The sequence below is a fragment of the Choloepus didactylus genome, chromosome 8 (assembly GCF_015220235.1).
Source record: "Choloepus didactylus isolate mChoDid1 chromosome 8, mChoDid1.pri, whole genome shotgun sequence".
NCBI lineage: Eukaryota > Metazoa > Chordata > Mammalia > Pilosa > Megalonychidae > Choloepus > Choloepus didactylus.
In genome coordinates, this window is record NC_051314.1 from 120690645 (window position 1) to 120713490 (window position 22846).

Here is a 22846-nt window from a genome sequence, read left to right on the forward strand (position 1 = left end):
AGTTCTTCTTTATGCTTTCCTGGGGTCTTCTTTATGTCCTTTATATCCTGTGCCATGCTCTTCTTCATGTCCTTTATATCCTGTGCCATGCTCTTGTTGTTTGACTTTAGTTCTTTGATTAATTGCGCCAAGTACTGTGTCTCTTCTGATCTTTTGATTTGGGTATTTGGGTTTGGGGTTCTCCATATCGTCTGGTTTTATCATATGCTTTAAGATTTTCTGTTGTTTTTGGCCTCTTGGCATTTGCTTTACTTGATAGGGTTCTTAATGGATATAAAAAATATCGATCTCTAATTTGTCAGATCTACAGCTTGGTGGCATACACTTTCTCTAACTAACCAGCAGATGGCATCTGTGAGTCACCTATTCCCCTCAAGTCAGTTCTCCCCAACTTTGTCTTTGTGGTGTGTGGGGATCTGGTTCTTGTGGGGTTCAATTGGTGCACTAAGTTTGGGTGTGTTGTTGGTGCTGTCCGCCCTGAATGTGGGGCGTGTGTCTGGGTGGTTAGGGAGGCAGGGCAGCTTTAATAATCACACCTCCCAAGTGTTCCCGGAGATTTAAGGCTGTTGCAAGAGTCTAAGCCTTCATTTCAGTCTTGCACCAGATTGTCTCTGCTGCTGGCCCACAAGTCCTTTATATTGGCGTAGGGTCCCTGGGATTTCCGAGTGGGCCCCCCTTCTCAGCCGTGCTCTTCCAGGACCTCTGCTGAGGGAAGGCTGTGCCATGTCACAAGTGCACGCTGGCCCTCCAGGGAAGCCCTGGGCCTCAGGGCCATGCAGGGATGTTCCCAGCCTGCTTTAAGGATGGTTGAATGGGGCGTGTTAATTTCCCCCTTTTCGCACAGCTCTGCCTTCCCAGCTCCGGGATAATTAGCTGTGTGTGCACTAAAGGCCACTGTCCAGGGCCGATATTGTGGCGTGTGCAAGGTGCCATGGGAGACACTCCCTGTCACACTGGGTTTCTTGGCACGGCTCTGGGCTATAACTCCGGCCCTGGGCAGGAGCGTTCTCAGCCCGCCGGGGAGATGGCTGCAAGGGGCGCAGTTTCTTTCTCCTTTTGGCTCCCCTCTGCCCTCCTGGCCCTGAGGCAATCAGCAGCAGGTGTGGGAAGGGCTATCTTCCACACCAGATATTGAGGCGTTGGCACAGCCAGCCCGCTCCTGCCGTGCTTCACTGCGCGGTTCTCACCTCTGTAACTGCAGCCGCACCCGGGGATTTTTGTTTTTGTTTTTGTTTTTAAAAAGAACTAGTCCATCTCCAGATGCCAACCTACGGTTTCCCCACACTGCAGTGCAGCCACCAGACTTTCAGCCAGCTCACTCACTCGTTTCAGAATGCAGACTCCCAGTTTCACCAAATGCACAGTCCCTGTGGATTTACCAGACCTTGTCTGGCTGGTGCATCGCTGGAACTGGTGTTCTGGGTCACTTTCTGGCTTTTATCTAGTATTTTTCACAGAGGTGTTTTTTTGCCCTGTCTCACCTAGTAGCCATCTTAGGTTCTCCGAGAGAAAAACTTTTCAAGGAAAAAAAGAGTGAATGGAAACAATAAAATGAGGTTTTATTTTTTGACTCAGATAATTATTTTTGCAATTTTACTTAATTGCATTCTAAAACCAGAATCTTCTTTTTTTTTTTCTTTATTGGGTTTACAGAACAATCATGCTTAGGACTTTTTAAAATTCCTGGATGGCATCTCTTTTGCTTTGCAGAGGAATGCTTCTTTACATCTGGTCTGCTACATGCAATTTCCTACTTGAGGCTGATTAGAAGAAAGGACAGTTTGAATTTGTGAAAAATACACACTGCAAGCTCTCTTTTTCATTAAGATATAATTCATATATTCTATGATTTATAGGCTCTTTTAAAGATAAGATATACTAATGGAACTAACATTCAATGAAAATCTATATTATGTGTCAGGCACTTAATTCTCAAAACAGCTTCACAAAATACACATCATTAGCCCTATTTTATAGGAGAGGAAACAAAAGCTGAGGGTGATTAAGTAGCCCACCCAGGGTCACCTGGGTAATGAGTGGTGATGCTCTAGGCTGTGCCCTGGCTTTTCTGGGGCCATGACCACAATGAAATTCTACATTAGCTGCTGATGAAGTGTTGGGAATAAGAGGTCCTTTAGGATTTTGCTTTAATAAACTGATCAGCCTTCTAATTATGGCATTTGGTAAAATTCTTTAGCTTCTCAGTAAAACTCTTTAGCTCGATATTTAAGACTCCTTGGGATCGAATTTCCACCTTTTCAGTTCTTCTCTCTCCTGCTCTTGTCCTCTACCCGTCTGCTCTCAGTCTGGACAAACTAGCTGTGCCAGTGCTCCCCAGACACCTCATGCCTTCCCGCTTCCTTGTCATCACTCACTGTCTACACTTTATCCAGAATACCCACACCCTCACCTGAGTTTCAGGTGACAACTTCAGTTCCTATTTTAAATGAGTCTCAGAATCCTTCCTTTGGTTTTACTCCTGTTTTCTGATCCTATTGTGTTTATTCTGGTACCTTTAACATTCAGATGATACCTCTTGTATCATCATCAGTATTCGTGCAAGTGCTTTATATCTGCAGGTAAACTCCTTATCCTTCAGGGACTCTGGCTTTTATACCCCAGAGCACCCCTACAAAGTATCCTGATGCACAGTAAGCCCTAGATGATTATTTTCAAAATAGTTATTTTGTGACCTAATTTGTAACCAGTGCAATTTGTGCACAATTTAATATACCTTAAAATTCTGTAAGTAAACTAAACCCTCCTGAAACTTCTCAAGTTGTTTACTCAGAAAACACTTTAATAAATTTAATAAACTAAAATTGTTCTACCCAAGTAAAATAGGCATTCACAAATTACAAAATGAGTGGAATGTAAGTTAGTTAATGGCATTTTAGTAAACTGAGAATGTGTAAAGAACGTATACAAATGTTCTTCATTGTAAGATGCTGATAAACTAGTTACCAAATCCTGATTTTAGTCATTATGAAAATGATTCATTCAACAAATATTTATTGAGTCTCTGCTGTATGCCAGGCACTGTTCTAGGTGCCAGAGGTGTGTCAGTAAACCTGACAAAAATCCCTGCCTTCATAAGTTTACATTCTAGAGGAAAGAAACTGACAATAAACATAATAGGTAAATTATATAATATAGTAGAGTGGTAAGTGCCATGAAAAAAAACAATAGGGTAAGAAGGGCAGGGACTACCTGAGGGGAAGTGGGTTGTAATTAATGGGGTGATCAAGGTAGGCCTGACTGAGATGGAGATATTTGAATAAACACTTGAAGGAGGTCAAAGAGTGAGCCATTTAGATATTTAGGTGGGGAGTAGTACAGGTAGAAGAAACAGCCAGTGCAAAGATGAGAGTGGATCTGGTGTGATAAAGGAGTAGCAAGACCAGTGTGGCTGGAGCAGACTGAGCATGGGACATTGTGGCAGGAGAGGAAGTCAAAGAGGTAATGGGAGCATATCATGTAAGACTTTGTTGACCTTGTGCAAGGGTATGAGGTTTTACTGAGAGAAGTGGGAAGTCACTTTAAGATTCTAACCAGAGGAGTGATGTGATCTGAATTCCATTTTATTAGAATCACTTTGTGTTGAGAATAGACCGAACTCCATTTAGGATGGACCCAAGGAAGCCAGTTAGGAGGTTACATGATGGCGGACTGAAATCAAGGTGGTAGCAGTGGTGAGAAGTGGTTGGATTCTGGCTGTATTTTGAAGGTATAGCCAATAGGATTTTTTGATGGATTGGATGGTGGAGGTGGGTAAAAAAAAAAAAAAAAAAAAAAGGCATCAGAGTGATGGAAGAGGAGTTGTCTTTGAGAAAGGGTAGGGCAGGAATTCAGTTTTTGGCATGTTAAGTTTGGATGCCTATTGTACATATAGTGATGTTGAGTAGATAGATATATAAATTCAGGAGCAATCCCAAAGGAGGTATAAATGTGGGAGTCATTAGCATATAGATGGGATTTAAAGTCATAAAACTGGGTAAGATTATTAAGAGAGAATAAAGATGGGGAAGAGAAAATGATCCCAGACTGAGCCTTAGGGCACTCCAACACTAAAAGGCTATGGAGATGAGATGGATCTGGCAAAGGAGATTTAGAGGTGATATTGGGGAAGGAGGGAAACCAAGACAGCGTGGTGTGCCAGGCATGTAAAGAAAAAGCATTTTCCAGAAGTAAGGAGTAACAAGACTTCCAAATGATGCTGTAGGTCAAGTAAGATGAGAACTAAGAATTGGCTGATGTGATGGCATTGGTGATCTAAGAGGAGTTTGGTAGAGTGGTGTGGTGAATGCCTGAATGAAATGGGCTCAGGATATAATGAAGGAGAGGAATTGGAGATAGAACATAGAAGCAGCTCTTTCAAGAAATTTTACTTTGAAGAGGAGCAAAAAATGGGAATAACTGGAGGGAGAAGTTCAGGGTAAAAAAGATACTTTTAAGATGGGAGAAATAATGGTTTGTTTGCTGATGGGAAGAATGATTCAGTAAATGGAAAATCAAAATAAGAGAGGAGGAGAATTGCTAGAACTATGTTCCTGAGTCAGAAGAGATGGATTGGCCTTAGGAGCACAGACAGTTCATCCATAGGAACAGAAGGGAAATTAGTGTGTCTATATATAGGTCCATGTGCTGGTAGAAGGGTAAATGTGGTGATAGAAGTTTATCAAAATTTGCTTCTGATTGTTTCAGTTTACTCAGTGAAGGAAAAAACAAGATCATCTATCAGCTGAGAGAGGATGAGGGAGGATATATGGAGAGTGAAGAGAAAAGGAAAAAGGTGTAACAATATCTCAGAGAGAGGGAGAGTGGGTGGACTGGAGAAACAGGATGATTGCTGAGGAGCATGAATCGAGGCAGCGTTGTTGGGTGTTTTTCTAGCCACGTTGAGCTGTGTAGGTGCAAAGGTGGAGCAGATGGAGAATTAGAGTTAACCTGGGTTGTAATCTTGCTAAATCAGTGAGAACTGATAGTGGGTAAAGAAATTGAGGGTGAAGGCAAGGGAGTGATTAGGGTGATTGACCACAGGACTTAAGTTGGGCAAGGAGAGAAGACTGACTTCATGGGTACGAGGGACAGAGAAAGTGGAAAGGAGCAATGCCAGAGGGGTTGAGGGATTTTCAGGAGTAGGAGAGTGAGATGGAAAAAGGGGAGGAGTGGTTCAAGAGTGGGTTGTGTAGAACTGAGATTATGGAGGGGTTGTAGTTATTGGTAATGACAGAGATCAGGCTAGGGCCACAGGAGTGAGTGGCTGAGATGACGAGTACAAAGAACTGAGAAACCAAGGTGTCGGAAGGATATTTGAAGGCCAGAGAAGAAAGATTATTTTATCAGGAGAAATTATTAATAGACTTAGCACAAAATTGAGCTAAATATTAAACACAGAAGATGATTGCTGTCTGGAAGCATAAAGATGATAATGTTTAATTATGAGTCAGAGCAAATATTCAGTTGTGTATGTTTACACAGCATATGGAAACAAAACTTAACGAATTATATAAATACCTCTTTATAATTTAGTCAGAAGTTATTGACATCCATCTGTGAATAAAAACAATCATGATTCTGTAAAATAGACTCTTTCTTCATGATTGTGGTTCCATCCCATTTCCACTGTCAACAGATAAATAAATAAATAAATAAATGCTCCCTTGGCCACCTGTGTATGTACATCAAAAAAGAAGAAAATCAAGAAAAAATAATCCAGAGAGCAAGTTAATAGAATAGTTATTTGAAACTTCAGTAGAGACTTTCTTAACTGACTGAAGGGACTGTGACATCTCCACTCCTGCCTCTCTAGCAGTGGGCCGCTGGCTGTAGCCCTTCTGCTTTCCCCACTCCAACCACGTGCTTCCCAAGCAGGAGTCAGTTGTGCTCATTCTCAAACCTGTTTAGGCCACTGTACTTGTTATTATAATTACATACATTAATTAAATATTACAATGATGAAATACAAGTGAGGGAAGAGAGTTGTTTTTCTATGACCTAGGTTAAATGTTTTGGAAAGAGTAACATTTTTTTTTTTCTGTCAGATTAGGTGGTAGTAAAGCATATGTGAAATATTTTGAGGGTAGATGTAATATAGAAGGAGTCTGTACTGATGTTGCTTCACAAGTTCTTGCTCTTTTTTAAAGAGATGGAAACTGTAGTGGTAGATGATACATTTGGGTGTGATTTGCTTAAGGACTCCAATCACCTAACCTGTAAAAGAAAAAATCTGTATTAGAAACCAGTGAATGAATGTACATTTATTTTTCAGTTAAAATATTTCAAGTTTGTATGTATCATACTCCTTTAGTACCCAGTAACTACCAAGCCATATAATCACCATTAATTATGGCATTTAACTTAGGAGCCAAATTAATATTTAAATTTTATAGGGTGACATGTCAGATTTTTTGCTTCTTACATTGGCTGTGTTTTATTTATCAAATCTCATCTGAATCCAAGAAGAATTTCAGGTAGCAGCTAGATTATAGATTTAATAAATAGTAGATTCTTTAAAATATTTATAAATCCAGTCATTTACCACTGAAATTATTTAATTTTTTCTCATTTTTTTCTATTTAAAATATTTTATTCCACAAATAATGGATAATGTTGCTCTCAAGTTCAATAAGGTTTGATATTTTTTCTCCCCCTTTTGCCAGTTACCTACAATAAAGCAGATATTTAAATGCATCTTTTAAGGACCATAAACACTCAGCCTTGTAAGCTTGCATTTTTGATGTTTCCTAAACTGGGTCAGAACTGCCTCTCTCCCAGTTCCTTCCTGTCCAGGCAGGGCGGTGCTGCTGCGGCTTGGTGCACAGCAGCACGCGGCGTCAGGATGCGTGTCGGCACCCAGCCCTCAACCTACCATGTAGATACCAGCTGTAAATGTGGCAGAAAGACCAGCCCTCTGTTGCCTATGATGGCAATTAAGGCAATGCTAAGGGGCAAAAGAGGGCAAAATGTACAACTTAGATACCTAAGTTTCCTCAAAAAGCCATCCAGTGGCCCAAGTTACCCCCAAAGTCTCCTCAAAGTCCAGGGTGAGTGGTACTCCTTTACCTTCTGATTTGTTGTAGTTAATAAAGGGCAAAGAAGAGTGAAATTAAAACTTTATACTCCAATACTTAATTTAGTTCAAAAAGTACATAGGCTAATTACTTTATTGCTCCATCTAATTCTTGTTTCCTTCAGAAAGAACTTCAGTAGTATAGAGTATAGTGATTAACAGGGTAGATTCTGGAGACGGATATTCTTGGATTTGAATCTGACTCTATTAACACTTGCTAGCTGTGTGACTTTGGACACATTCTGTAACCTCACTAAGCCTCAGTTTTCTTATTAGTAAAATGGGAATAATAATAGGTTACAAACATCAGAGTGTGGTGAGGATTACATGAGACAATCCATTTAAATGCCTAGCACAGTACCTGGCGCATAGTAGTCATTCATTTTATTTTAGATATTATTATTTTACTATTAAATGTTATTAATCTTTTAGTAGAGGTACTCAACCAGTATTTTTTATTTCTACACTATGTGGGTTATCAGGCTCTGTCAGAAGTGTACATTGTTAAAATTCTTTCGATGGGGAGATCAAATTTGACAGTCATCATTTTGACTTGCAGCATATTTTGTCCTCAGAATTGCTTGTTGTCCTTTGTGGATAACACTGTTAGTGTCCCTCTCAGAAACCTCTGTGATGTTTTCAGTATCAAATTGGTAGAAAGATAACTTTGTAGTACTGTTAGTGGAAAGGGGAGGCGATATATGAAGGAGAAATATAAAATGTTTACTGTGTTCAAGGACCATTGGTGAGAAAGGCTTGAAAGGCCGACTGACTTCATTGGCCACTGCTGTCCTTCCATGGAAATACTGAATCAGTTTCTACATCCTATGGTTGACCAGAGAGTACTACAGAATCTCAGTGTAGCTTTGGTTCACCCACAGAAAAACAGACATGACCTTTGCCTACATGTACAGAAGTTTAAAGGTTGTGGTAAACACCACTGAGCTCTTCATAGCCTGTTGATTCACTTAACAGATGCATATGAGACTTTCAGAAGACTTGGGTTCTGGCTGAATGAATGTTGGTCAGTCTGAGAAGTTTCAAAGTTATTTCTTGACATTGTCATCTCAGAGTTGAGAGAGGGCTGCATATATGATCTGGATTTATGGAGTCTACTTTTTATATATATAAAAAATTATTGTGCCAAATGCATTTTGGAGGTATAGTGAATGAAGAGATTAGGGATATGGCATGTTTCAGGAGAGTAAAGTAGGAAGAAAATTACCAACCATCTTTAAGGTAGTTAGAAAATAACTGGTAGAGGAAGTAGTATTCCAAGAAAAGGAAGACGTGACCAAAGTTGTTTAGAAGAAGAGAATTAGTCTAGGTTTAGAACATTTCCTGAGAGGCAGCAATGGGATGACTAAATGAAACAGGGTTGCATAGGCTAGTCTGGTAAATGGTAGATGGGATGTCAACTGAACAAACATGTACCGAGTGAAACTGTACCTGGGTGCAGAAGGTAGAAAAATAGGCAAGACAGATCCAAGATCTCACATCACTCTTACTATCTAACAGTGGAGACAAGATTTATCAGCTAATTATAACACGCTATACTTGGTGCTTTACAAATGATTTGAACAAAGTACTTTGGAAGGACAAAGAACAGAATGGTTAATTATGCGTCAGTGGGAAGAAGTTCATAGATAAGCTTAATTGAAACGAAGTGGGGAAAATGGGACGAAAGTCATCAGGAAGAGGCACAGCAAAAGCATATAAGGGTAGGTGTTTATGTGATGTTGGGGGGATTTTGGACAAGAGCAGAAAACGAGATATGTCTCAGCGCCTAGTCTGTGTTTAATTAAAAGAAAGATTACTCTAGTTGTTCAGAGTATAGTTTCAAGAGGGAAAGACAGCAAACTTCAAGAGCTCCCTGGTGACTCTCTTTGTTATCTTCGTGACAGTTACTGTGCAGAGGGACTGGGAATAGAGGAGAGGATAAATGAGATAGGTAGAACCAAAGGATTTGGTGACCATTTGGATAGGGGTTGAGCTGAAGTTGTCAAATTATCCTGTTTTCTACAAGAGTGGCTAGGTGGATGCTGTTACCATTGACCAGTTTTGGGATTACGGAGAGCAGTAGGAGTTTGGGAAAGAGAGGGGAGGAAGATAATATGTTTAGTTTCTGATATTTTGAGTTTGGATGTATCTATTTGTCCCCGATGTGGGACAAATAGAGACATCCACTAGGTAGTTGGAAATATGGGTTAGGAATTTAAGGGGACATACATATTTAAGATCCATCAGCATGTAGAGCTGCTAATTAAAGCTGTGGAAATAGATTCCCCTTTAAAGAGTATATAATATAAAGTGAGAATGCAGAGGACTGGGAAGAAAATGTTCTTGTTGTGTGAATATATTCTAAAGTAATATTAAATTGCTGTTTGATTTTGAAGACAATTGAGAATTTACTATCTAAATGTGTCATCTTCAAGCATATAATTTTAAACAGCCTTTTTTGTCCTTGAAACAAATCCTACTTTAAACTTAAGTCTCTAAATGTCATTTTGTTGGTGTTTTGAAATTCACTAACTGAATGAACTTCAATTATTCCAAGGAAACTGATCATTTTTATCATTATTTTAAACTTTATTCTTTCAAAATGATGTTAGTATATTATTAGTCACTTTAACTGTTCTTTTCCTCCATAGGAGCTGATGCAGCAGAATGGGATTAGTTATGTGTTAAATGCCAGCAATACCTGTCCAAAGCCTGACTTTATCCCTGAGTCTCATTTCCTGCGAGTACCTGTGAACGATAGTTTTTGTGAGAAAATTTTGCCATGGTTGGACAAATCAGTAGATTTCATTGGTAAGTAGCTCAATATTACAAGTTCTTCAGATTATCGTTTCATGTTAATCTTTTTTCTTTAGAGAAAAGGAGCCTAATTTAGAAAAAGCGTGGAAAAAAACATGTTACTTATCTCATTTAATGGTCAAAGGTGAAAACTGTGTGTGCACAATCCTGTCCCTACAGGGCTAGACTTTTTAGCTAACTTAACACTAAATTAACTTAGTATTAAGAACAAGGTGAAGCCTGATAGGATCTGTGATATTATTTATGTGCAAGTGTTTGAAAATTAGTTAAACTTTTACAGTTGATTTTTTTCCCCGCTTTTTCAAATCCCATAAAATACCTAGAAACTTTGGTGATTTTCCTAAAACTATTTTTCCCTTGCTGCTATGTTTTCTCCAGAGATAAGTCAAATCCTGTGAAAACAAATCTCACATTTAAAATCTGTGTCACAAGATTTCTAAACCTCAGTCCATATGCCAGTAATTTCAAATAGTATTGGCTGTAATAAAATCCACCCACCCACCCACACACACGGTCATTTCCTTGAAGTTGTCTGTGACAGGATCTGAGCTGTATTATATTTTCTTGTTCTGCTTAGTGGGCCTGTTCAGTTCCAGAGCCTCCCTGATTCCTAGTTTCAGCTGTTGTTGTGATGTTTTGGTGCTTCTGTATCAGGTCTGCGGGTAATAAGTTAGTTAGGTGTATTTGAAACATGGCTTCTATGGAGAGTGGTTGAACAGATGAGGAACATGGCTCGCTCCTGAGCAGGATTAGATTTATGACTCTTCATGTTCTATGGGAAGAGTTTTTATTTTTTTCCCTGGTCAAATAAGTTTGAGTACTCTGATCCATAATTAAAGTCAACTAGTTTCCTTTAAAAAATGAAATTATGTAAATTAAGCTCCCCACTATATCTTTCATTTGTGAGAGGAATCTTCTAGGTAATGCTGTTGGAGCTTTGGGTAATTCCAAAAAAAGTTCTCTGTTTTCAAGATTTTTCAAGATTGCCAAGTTTTCATCTTCAGTTAGGATCATTTTGTGAAACATAGGAAGAAGTCACATTAAAATAATCACAAACCAACCCCCCAAAATTAATACCCCCCCTCCCCACACATTGTACTTCTAGGAAGTATTCAACATATCATTCAGCTTTTGCCTCTCTAAAAGATAATTATATTGTTTCCATTGCATGTCACACTTATCTGAGTTCCTTTTTATCCTTTAGTGTCTGTATCCTCCCTTAGTTGTTACTTCCTTCTTTTAACCTTTGTAACATCTCATCCTCACTGGTTCCATTACCCTAATCATTTGCTGTCCTCTCTCCCTTTTTTTTTAACCTAGATTTTATCCCTGAATTTCCGTGGTGGCAACTTTTTTTATTTCCAGTTTTTTTGCCATCATTATATTCTTGCTGCTCCCCTGTTCAGGAACCTGCAGTGGCTCCTTAATTGCCTACGTAAAAAGTGTAGTCCTTAACCTAACGTTCCCAAGACCCTCCAATACCTGCTCCTCACCATTGAAACCTTCTCTCTAGTTGCTTCCAAATGGGTTGTTGTGCACCAACCAAGGCAGACTACTTTCTTAACAGTTTGTTCAGTCCTGCACAGGGCTCCTTTGCACACACTTTCCCTTCTCCTTTCTGCCAGGTCCATGTATAAGTCCTTCCTTTGCTATAAGACTCCATTTAAGTACTCATTTCTGCCAAGAAATCTGTCTAATGAAACCCACTGCAGTTTAAACACTTCATTTTGATTTTTAAAATGTTATCATCAAAAAATTTTAATTGTAAAAACAGTATAATTACAATGCAGACAATCTGAAAAAAGAGAAGAAAGGAAACCTATAAAGAACCTTAACATTGTAACACATGTGTTATCATCATTGTGGTTTATTTCTTTCCACCTTTTCTCATATTTTTATATAGATTGCTTTTTTAAATGTGTATCAGTCAGCCAGCCAGTATTTACTGGGTACATCCTATCCTATGTGCCCAGTATAAGATCCTTTGAGGGAATGTTAGAAGTAGTTACTTCCCTTGGTTCTTATGGTCTGATTTTTGGGATAATTATTAAAAATGAAGAACATACCTTGTGGATCACACCCCCTTTATCTAGTGTATGGATGAGTGGAGGAATGGGGATAAAAACTAAAGGACAAATGGGGTGGGATGGGGGGATGATTTGGGTGTTTTTTTTCACTTTTATTCTTTATTCTTGTTCTGGTTCTTTCTGATGTAAGGAAAATGTTCAGAGATAGATTGTGGTGACGAACGCATAACTATGTTATCATACTGTGGACAGTGGATTGTATATCATGGATGATTGTATGGTATGTGAATGTATTTCAATAAAACTGAATTTAATAAAAAAAAAAAATGAAGAACATTATCAACATTTACTTATTTTAATTTAAACCCAGTCTACTTCCAATAAGGATTTGAAGCAGTATATAAAAGAAGAAATTGGGATCAAAAGAAACACACATACCCATAAAATAGGATAAAAGGGCAAGGAGCAAGTAATGTAGAACTAGGAAAGGTGCAATAACTATGCCAGAAAATCTGAATTGCAGTTTGCTCGGTTGAAATTGAGCAAAAACCTTAGCTTTGAGCTTCTTAGCAGTCAAGGCAAAACGGGAAATACTGAATAGTAGTATAGGCTAAATATGTATAGCTGAGAGAAGGAAGAGAACTGTGTAGGCACAGGAAAACATTGGACTTTATGTATACAGGTTTGCATGACATTATTTGGTACAGTACTTATTTCTGTGTTTCAATGATAAGTAAGAATGAAAAGTGAAGTTTGAGCTCCATGGCAAAAGGCTCATTTCTAAGCACATTATAACTACTTAGAATTGAGGTAGTCATTGTGCTGGTTAAAATGTTAGGCTATGTAGGATAACTTCATCCACTCCTGTGTGTAAACTTTTTAAGCCCCTTTACATGAGAGATGGCAGCACCAATGGATCAAGGTTCTTTGGTTCTGACAATGTACATGAGTCCTTATACCATGTTATGGTGAATTATGACCAAATAAGACAGCAACTTTGGGGTATCACGGAACAGAGGAAAGTTCCCTTGGTCCTGGTTATACTTAAATGTGTGTCTGATAACCTGAGTTAAGGGTAACTTATTTACTAACACTTTCAGGTTCAGTTGTCCTATATGTAAATGATAGGGAAATGATCTTCCCCTGCTGTCTCAAAAAAATATCAAAAGGATATATATGCTTTGAGTTTTTCTGATAAAGGGAGATTAAGTAAATGTAAACCAGATTTCTCTGCTGAACAAAGTTATTAGTGACCCTTCTTGAATTTGACTCACACAGAGAAAGCAAAAGCCTCCAATGGATGTGTCCTAGTGCACTGCTTAGCTGGGATCTCACGCTCTGCCACCATCGCGATTGCCTACATCATGAAGAGGATGGATATGTCTTTAGATGAAGCTTACAGGTGAGGACAGGAACACGTCTTGTGCCGTTGGCTTTTAATTTGACTTGAAACCTAATGAGATATGAGGGTAGGTCACCAGATTAAAAGTAGACTGAGATTATTTTAATTACACTCTTTACAGGTTTCTTTGGATTTTTAAATGGTCTCTCAAAGATTGGAGAAGAATGCATTCTCATTATTTAGCACTAATTCTGCCCTAACGTGCCTCATTCATCCTCAGCTAGTTTTTAAGTTTAAGCAACAACGAATCCAAGCAGAGGTCTCAGTCCCATTACATCAGTTTCTTTCTTTCCCTAATTGGGGGGAATGTTATTTGCTCTAATATACATGTGAGGGAAAAAAAGCTCCAGTGGGTTTACAGAATACTCTTTATATAATCTCTACTCTGCTTCAAACCTCGTACTTTCACCATGAATAGAAAGCCTAATACATGCAAGTATAAAACCAAATAATTGTCACATTCCATTTGTTGAGTAAAATTTCCCACATTCTAGAATTGCCCAGATTTTGAGGTTACTGGCAGTGTATAATTTTGGCTGGTTGCTCACTCCTTTTCTCAAGATGGAGGCAGGCACATGGTGCTACCATTGGGGAGTAGGGCCTTGTTTGGTGACTGGTGAATCTTAGTCTCCTTTGTGTCCTGTGGGTTAGAAGTGGTTAGTTTCCATGTGATAAAGGATCAAAAATACAGACATATGGAGCCAAGGTTGTTATAGCAGTTTGATTTTTCTTCTCAAATTGGACAATTTGGAAAGAAAAAACGAGCTGTCTGAACAACTTCCCATTTGAGGAGGGAGATGGAGGAGATGGGTTCTCCACAAGTCGGCACAATTCAGTCACACTCCTTTCAGGCTCTCCTAATACCTGGCTTGTGCCGTGCATAAACTAGAAGAAAATGCACGCTTCGATTGTGTTACTAAGGCTCCTTACAAGGGCCCCACATCTTTACTTGTTACAGTTGAGCCAGTTATTTCTGACTTTGTCACTATGCTTAGTTTACTTGATTTCCAAGGACTTTATTTTTTCTTTCCTTATTCATAATGCAAATTTTCAATATAGTTTCACTTCTGCATCCTCTTCTGAAGAGTATCAGTAAGGTTTAGCAGCCACTGAAGAATTTGTCTTCTCCAGAAGTCTTTGTTTCCTCAATTAAACATAGTATGAATAATTAGTTTTGATCTCTTTTATGAATCTTTTTTGACATGGTGGTTACAAAATAAATCCCAGTACTGCCATTCAGTAACTGTGATTTTGGGTAGGTCATTTAGGACCCTCTTTGTACATCTGTATGATGGGGATAATTATACCCACCTGAGGATTAAATGAGACAATACTCTATGTAGAGCATTCACTTGGTGCCTTGCACACACAGATCACTTTGCAGCTGGTTACTCTAGCATGTTGAGTACAGAGAAGGAAGTCAGAAACGTTGTGCTTTGAGATTCTGACCATCTGGTACCCTCTTTTTCTCTCATTAATTAAAAATGTGAACTGTGCTAAGGAAGTGACTACAGGGACTTTGAAAGGGCATGACATTGGAAATACATGTTAAAATGTATTTCTGATAGTAGCATTGGTGTGTGTGTGTGTGTCCATGGTGGGAGGAGAGAATATTCTTTCGAGGAGAGAATATTCTATCAATGGCAATGGAAACTTTGGGTCCTTGAAAACAAGGAGGCCAAAAGCAGAATTTTAAGGGCCTGACCCTATGTAAGAGCATGCTCCAGGGACATGCTCTAAAGCCATCCCAAGGCAGACTTCCTTTGTATTCTTGACCTCGAGGCATCTCCCTGAACTTTTAGCCCATTTATCTTTCAAAGGTATTTGGGAGGGTCTACTGAATAATTCCTTATCTCATTTATTAACTTAGTATTCTTCAGATAAAGCATAGTTTGAAAATCAGGTTTTTAGTTGTTTTTTTCTTCTCATCATAGATTTGTTAAAGAAAAAAGACCTACTATATCTCCAAACTTCAATTTTCTGGGCCAACTCTTAGACTACGAGAAGAAGATTAAGAACCAGATGGGAGCATCAGGGCCAAAAAGCAAACTCAAGCTGCTGCACATGGAGAAGCCAAATGAACCTGTCCCTGCTGTTTCAGAGGGTGGACAGAAAAGTGAGATGTCCCTCGGCCCACCCTGTGCCAACTCTGCTACCTCAGAGGCAGCAGGGCAAAGGCCTCTGCATCCTGCCAGTCTACCTAGCAGACAGCCATCACTGCTGGAAGACAGTCCGCTGGTCCAGGCGCTCAATGGGCTCCACCTGTCCTCAGACAAGCTGGAAGACAGCAATAAGCTCAAGCGTTCCTTCTCTCTGGATATCAAATCAGTTTCGTACTCAGCCAGTATGGCAGCATCTTTGCATGGTTTCTCCTCATCAGAGGATGCTTTGGAATACTACAAACCTTCCAGTGCTCTGGATGGGACCAACAAGCTATGCCAGTTTTCCCCAGTTCAGGAAGTGTCAGAGCAGACTCCAGAAACCAGCCCAGATAAGGAGGAAGCCAATATCCCCAAGATGCCCCAGACTAGCAGGCCTTCAGACAGCCAGAGCAAGCGATTACACACAGTAAGAACCAGCAACAGCAGTACCACCCAAAGGTCCCTCTTATCTCCATTACATCGAAGTGGGAGTGTGGAGGATAACTACCACACCAACTTCCTTTTTGGCCTTTCTACCAGCCAGCAACACCTTGCGAAGTCTGCGGCTGGCCTGGGTCTCAAGGGCTGGCACTCAGATATCTTGGCTCCCCAGACTTCTACCCCTTCCTTGGCCAATAGCTGGTATTTTGCCACCGAGTCCTCTCACTTCTACTCTGCCTCAGCCATCTACGGAGGCAGTGCCAGTTACTCTGCCTACAGCTGTAGCCAGCTGCCCACTTGCAGCGACCAGGTCTATTCTGTGCGCCGGCGGCAGAAGCCAAGTGACAGAGCTGACTCCCGGCGAAGCTGGCATGAAGAGAGCCCCTTTGAAAAGCAGTTTAAACGTAGAAGCTGCCAGATGGAATTTGGAGAGAGCATAATGTCAGAGAACAGGTCGCGGGAAGAACTGGGGAAAGTGGGCAGTCAGTCTAGCTTTTCAGGCAGCATGGAAATCATTGAGGTCTCCTGAGAAGAGAGACACTTGTGATTTCTATTCAGAACATTTTTTTCTTGTTCACAAGAATATTCCCTGTAAATCTGAAATATATATATGTATATACATATATATTTTTGGAAAATGGAGCTACGGTGTAAAAGGAAAATATGGATCAACAGAGCTCTCTCTTGACATCGGCATCTGGGAGATCAGCTAACATTTCTCTCAACAACAGTGGAAGGGCAGATGCTAGATTTCCCCCGACAGGTGAAGCAATTTTATGCAACGAATTGCACATCCTCTTGTTCTTACACAAGCAAGTTTTATTTGGCGTTAAGAGGACAAAATCCACTACCATTTTCATGTTGTGCTACAAAGAGATCTCAACTACTAGTCTTTGTCCAGTCCCTTCCATAGTGCACCTTAGCGCTGAGACTGAGCCAGCTTGTGGGTCAGGTGGGTAGACCCTGTTAGGGACAGAAACCTAATAGCAAATCCAGAAGAAATGAGCACACCAGAGGCTGATTCACCAATTCACACTCACCTAACAGCTGAGTGGCACTCGGCTCATTCTGCTGGACAGACTGTTAGGGGACTTGCCAAGATCTACTTTAGAGCAAACCCAGTACCTCAGACAGTAAAGATGGGGCTTTCACCACTACCCACGTCTGGTAGCCCGTTTTCTAAACCTTGTAAATAGGTTGGTAGCTAGTCACACTCTTCAAACCAATTCAGACCATCTGTACACAGATTTCCAGGTGGGCCTGGATGGAGGTAACTAATTTTTTCTTCTCAGCTTTATGAAGAAAGAGAAAGGAAGCCTTTTAAGATTCAATTTAACAGCCGGGAATCTGGCAGCATAATGGTTTAAGCTAAACTTGGGAGGCTAAACAAGTCTCGCTCTCTTTCTCTTCATAAATCAAAGAATTGTTTAAAATGGGATTGTTAATCCTTTAAAGATTAACTTGGTTTAGAGCCAAATGTGAATTTATTAGGGTTGGTAGCAGAAGAGCAGCACCTTCAAATTCTCAGCCAAAGTAGATGTTTTCCATTTGTTTCACTGTATGGATACATTCTGTAAAAACTCAACATTAAGGCAGAATTTTATAGGAAACTACCAAGAGGGAGAAAAACTGTGGAGATTAGGGAAGATAAAACTCCTGAGGACAAGTAGGAAATTACTTTCTCAATGGTTTTCCCCACCTTGGCATGCAATGAGGGTGGTATTTCTATAACTTCCTCAGATTTTCAAGTTTCTTGATGGGGCTGAGAGGGGCTTTAGTAAGCAGTGAATGTTCAGAATAAAATAGCTGGTAGAGGAAGGTGAGGAAAAGGCTTGTGAATTTTGTTTAGTTGCTAGTAGCATGGAAAGCCATAGCCATGCTATTCTCAAAAGTTATCTCCAGCACTTTTAGTAGAAGGTGCACATCAAAATGGAGTGAGAGTGAGGTGGTCTCTCAGCCCTTGAGCTACAATCACTGCATGGAATCAATCCTGGCAGCTGAGACTATGAGGTGATTAGAACAAGTATACAAGTGGTAGGACATATCTGCTTTTAAATTCCCTGGCTCGAGTTTTATCAATTACAGTAGGGTCCTCTTTTGAAGGCTTAATTCATGTCAGCAGCTTTTTTTTTTTTTTTTTTTTTTTGAGGGGGTGGGTGTCATAATTGTTCTTTCCTTTACTGTAAGTGTAGGTAGTTGCTGACTCATATCTCAGGTTTTTCTGTGAGAAATGGACAGTCCTTTGACTAGGATGTGACTTACTGTTTCTATGGCGACTGCTAAAACCAGCAAAGAATGACGTTTCAAAACTGCCTAACTTAACCATGAGGATTCTTGAGCATCACAGACATAATTGGTTATGCTCAAATAATGTGCTGAGTATAAAATGAAGGCAGCAAGCCATATCTGTTAAATGATGAGTTAGTTTTTATATAAAGAGTTGCTGAAAATTTTAATCTTTGATATAATCAGACATTCTCAAGGGTTTACACAGTAATTTTTGATGTGTTATTTATGCACACACCAAATATGTAACAGCTCACTGCTTCCAGAGTCTGGTCACAACTGTGAAATGTCTTTAAGAAACGAAAGCAATAGCTCTAATGTTAAGTATGTCTCTGGAGGATACGGGGGCTTGGTTTTTGATAAGAGATGTATCGGTAGAAACTTGCCTTCCATCATGTGGGGTTTCTCTTGGCCATGGTCACCTTCCTTCCTGTAACTGTGATGCAGTGTACACTACAACCTGGTCACTAATGTCAAATAATCAGTTCTTGGATTAAGGCTCCCATCTCAAGGGGCAGCCCTGGAGCTGTGTGGCTGGCTCTCTTCAGCATGCAGTCATAGGGGAAGCCCTGGAGTCTACTGGCATGACAAAGCATGCTGATTTTCAAGAGCAAAACTAGATTTCTATGTGAGAAATGCTGGAAAATGGTTTAGTAAATTTGTAAAGTTAGGTGGAAGGACTGTATAAATGTTTAATATGAATATAGTGTTCTTTTGGTGTAAGACAAGCTGTTGAATGGTTAAATTGTGTGTTTCTCATTCTGATGTGTCATATGTTAATATGATGAAATAAAAGCAAAACTGGTACCTGTTTATACACAAATCTGAGAAAGAACCTCTCTGTGCAGCTAATAAAATCGGGAACAATGTCCAAGTTGCCAAAGAAGGCAGTAGTGGAACCCGCCCTGCCCATCTCACATAAAAGAGTATTTAGCTCAAAATAAAGTGGTGTCATCAGATCAGATAAATCTTGTTGCCCTCTCTCATTCACATGAAACATTAAATCATTCGGTAACAGTTTAGTGCCATCTTCATTCTTTCCTGTGTATACCAAATGCATGCTACAGTGCAGAAACCTAAGGTGCTTGGTAATTATTCTCTGACTGATTCCAGAACACAAAGGGATAGGAAGAAACAGATCAGAAACACATTTGTGATATCTTTGTAGTATGTAATTTATTTTATGGGAAAAACTGAGGAAGAATAGTTATTGAAGCGCTATTCTCTAACCTTGCCATGTACAACTTAATGCCCTCTACTTGTGACACTAGACATGATTTATATGGTGATGTTTGGACTTGCTTTCTAGAAGCTTAAAGAATTACGTATTAAAGAATAAGTACTTACCTCTAGTGAAGCAGATGGAATAATACAAAGAAAATCACAGGTGACCTCCGTTAAATTAGTTGTGAAAGGCTTGAGTTGGATTTAAGAACATTTCAAAGCAGGGAGGATTGGACTGGGTGAGTTAGGACTGGAAGAGCTACTGGGGTCAGGCCCTACAGAGAGGTGGGAGTAGGGTGGCAGAAGAAAGGGAAGTGTGTCCCTGTCTCCAGAAAGAGCAGTGGCAGGAGGGAGAAGGTGCATTAGCTTTGGATGAGAAGGTGTGGATCTTGGGAAAGCCTGAAGGTCAAGCCAGCTACTTAAAGGCAGACAGATCTTGGCGTCCCTTAGAGATCAGCCTGAGCAGGCCAGTGATGGAAGGCAAGGTTGGATGTGACAACTAAAATTAGACCAGGGCTCAGACTAAGGGGAAATAGGGAAGGTGTAAATTCTTAAGACATTTAGGAAAATACGGCAAAATTGAAGTGGACCCTGAATATCCAAAGGGAGATTTTGTGAAGGGTAGGGCGTGTATGCTGGTACTAGCTGATGAAAACTTTTTACCCTCACAACTTCCACCATTCTTTTAAATACTCCTGTTCTGGTTCTGTTTTTTCCTGACATGAAGCAGTAGTGTTTTAGGTCTAATAAAGTTGCCTAAGTGCCTTTTTCTGAATATTACCCTTTCTTCTGCATCTATAAATGGAAGAGTAATTAAGTTATTTCTAGCATTCTGTGGGTCCCATTCATCCTTGTACAGCATAATTACATTTGGTTATATCTTTCAAGTGTTATGAAACCAACTGGAAAATTACAGCACTGTCTTCGAAGATGTTTACAAGTCAGTCATATTGTTGCAGTTTGTGTGCATAGACATCAAATGATTTGTGCAAAAACAGCTAAAACACTGGCATCAGTTAGAGAATGCTATTCCACAGGAAATGTAGAAAGTGACTGTAGAAGCAGGTCACAGGCAGAGGGTAACCTGAAGAGGGGTTCGTTCAGCTACAATCTAGGTTCTTTCTGGTCAGAGGATATGGCAACTTCAAAGACTGGATTAAAGGACTTGATTCACAAAAGCTTTTAGCATAAATTATATCTCATTATACAAAAAAGGTTAGAGTAAGAATGAATCTTGAAGAAAAATTGGTTAATCATTAAATTCCATCAGGGTTTATACTGATGTGCCCCCCTGAAAAAATCCCTAAGAGTAATGGAGACATCCATATCCACCAGCAGACCACATTAGATACTGGTTATGCAAGTGAAGTGACTAAGTCTACTTAATAAGCAACTAAATCAAATCAAAAGTAATTATCTGGCTACCATTCTGCTCTGTAATCAGGACTTCTAATTGGAAGGTACATGCGTTGTGTCAGAAACCACAAGAAATTTAAGGCTACTTACTAGAAATTGCACACTGCCCGGACAGGAATGATAGACTTGAGCAACCACTTACCTGTTTTTTTCTCTTTTTTTTCCCACCACCTTGGAAGATATCACAAGGGAATTTCACAGCTGATTGAAGGCTTAATAGGTAGAAGGGCAGGAAATCTCATCAGCACAAGCCAAGAATAAGTTTTTAGGCTTATCGTTTCCCTGACTTGTAGATGCTAAAGATGAGGGGATGGAGAAGATACAATCAACAGTTTTCAGATGTTTGAGAACTCCATCTTTATAGCTTCCAACTTTTTGATCCAGGCATTGTTGGCCTTCCCATCTATAAACTATTGCTTTCTTGAGATAAATGGTGATGTGCTTAGTACCAGCACTTGATGGTCCACTTATTGAAGGCCAAGTAGCAAAGAGGCTTGGCAGGATGGAAGGAAACCTGCTTTCCACCCTACAAATGAGGACAGTCCTTTTAATTCCATTAATAATACTACCTGAATTCTATACAGTGCTATAGAGCAAATGCACTCCAATTAAGCCATACTTACATCAACCCTAACAGTGGACAGGTGCTTGGATGTTTACATCCACACAGGTGGACACCAACTCCTGTTCCCTCTCAGGAGAGGTCCTTGGCAGCAGCTTAGATGCTGGATCCAAGGGGAAGGGAGATTTGTCAGAGATGGGTTTAAAAAACGAAGCAAGCTCTCTCCCAGCAACAGTGATAGGGATGACACGTTTTTGCTGCAAGCTTGCTCTCACCCCTTCCTATAGGTGAAGATTAGGCTCTTGATACTTGACTCTCACTGGGAAAATAAGCCACAACACTGCTGTCAGTAAAACCTTGAGTATCAACTGTTCCTATAGACTAGACTAGACCTTTCTCAAACACAGCTACTGAAGTGTCTTTCTAATTTGCTGAGCAAGAACTTCCTCTCTGAGTGCGTCTGTGGAAAGGAGGGAAATGGCTTCGCACTTTGGGGACCAAAGAGGGGCTCCTTTATTCAGAAGAGTCCACGCTGCTATAAATCCCTTCCAAATTAGAACACCCCATAAAGAGTGCTTTTATAAGGTAGAAGCTATACTCAACATCTATTCACCATGAACTATTTTTTAAATAAGCCATCCTCTAAATTTATTTGGGCACTTTCAATTCTTGAACATTTTTTGAAAGAATAGGAATGTGTTTACCGTATCTTTCATCCAAGTATTCCCTGTATTATTTCATGAATCTTGATGCTATCCTTGAGAAACACACAATGTAATAACTTAAGTAGGTGCAATAGGGAGAGGCAGTCTAATTACAGGAGATTTTAAAAGAATCAGTTTTATTTAAATTGCACACCACATTTGAACTAAGCTAACAAAATGTGTTCTGGGAAAGGTAATTAAGGACCTCTTGGCTGACAAGATAATTTCGCTCTATTTCTGACGCAGCTTAAAACTGCAACTGAATTGGCTTCAGGGCACCTCATATTCAGTGTGCAGCCTTGGCACTGCCACAGACTTCAATATGAAGTGTGCTGAGAGGGGCATCCCCTGAGACCAGCACTGTATGCCAGCACAGGGACATGCTGATGGGCAGAACTAGGTCCCGCCTCCTACAGTGTTCCTAGTCTTATACATGAAAGCCTGGGGGAATGAGACAAAAATGGACTTCAAGAAGCAAAATGAAACTTATAGGATCCTGGGCCAGCATGCATCAGAGCTACAGCTCTGGCTCCATGGACAGAACCAGAAGTTTAGATGAGACCCGATTTATGAAGGTCATGGAGTTTATCTCCAAAGACAGAGGGCTGTCAGTGAACAACAATGATACCTTCTCTGGGGCACTATGTGATTCCTAACAGAGCAGCGAAGGTCAAGGTGGGGAAAGGAAAGCAAAATTAGTACCATAGGAAGAAAAATTTTCACTCTCCCCACTTCACTCCCCAATCACTGGAGT

General features: G+C 40.0%; 1 protein-coding gene and 1 long non-coding RNA gene across 6 annotated transcripts in view; one reads left to right on the plus strand and one right to left on the minus strand.

The window, feature by feature from the left end:
• The window catches only part of DUSP16 (dual specificity phosphatase 16), a 115191-nt gene extending 96045 nt beyond the window's left edge, over positions 1–19146 (plus strand). For all 5 annotated transcript variants that reach the window (XM_037845919.1, XM_037845915.1, XM_037845916.1 and 2 more), the window contains 3 exons: positions 9724–9883; positions 13195–13318; positions 15253–19146. In XM_037845919.1, coding sequence (XP_037701847.1) covers positions 9724–9883; positions 13195–13318; positions 15253–16429 — 1461 coding nt within the window. In that variant the 3' untranslated portion in view covers positions 16430–19146. The remainder of the gene's footprint in view (positions 1–9723; positions 9884–13194; positions 13319–15252) is intronic.
• Positions 1539–20956, minus strand: LOC119541738. Its single transcript, XR_005218339.1, has 3 exons — positions 13191–20956; positions 5518–6213; positions 1539–1760 (listed from the first exon to the last, which is right to left on the minus strand). It is a non-coding gene; the product is annotated as an uncharacterized LOC119541738 (long non-coding RNA).
• Between the last annotated feature and the right edge of the window lie 1890 nt (positions 20957–22846).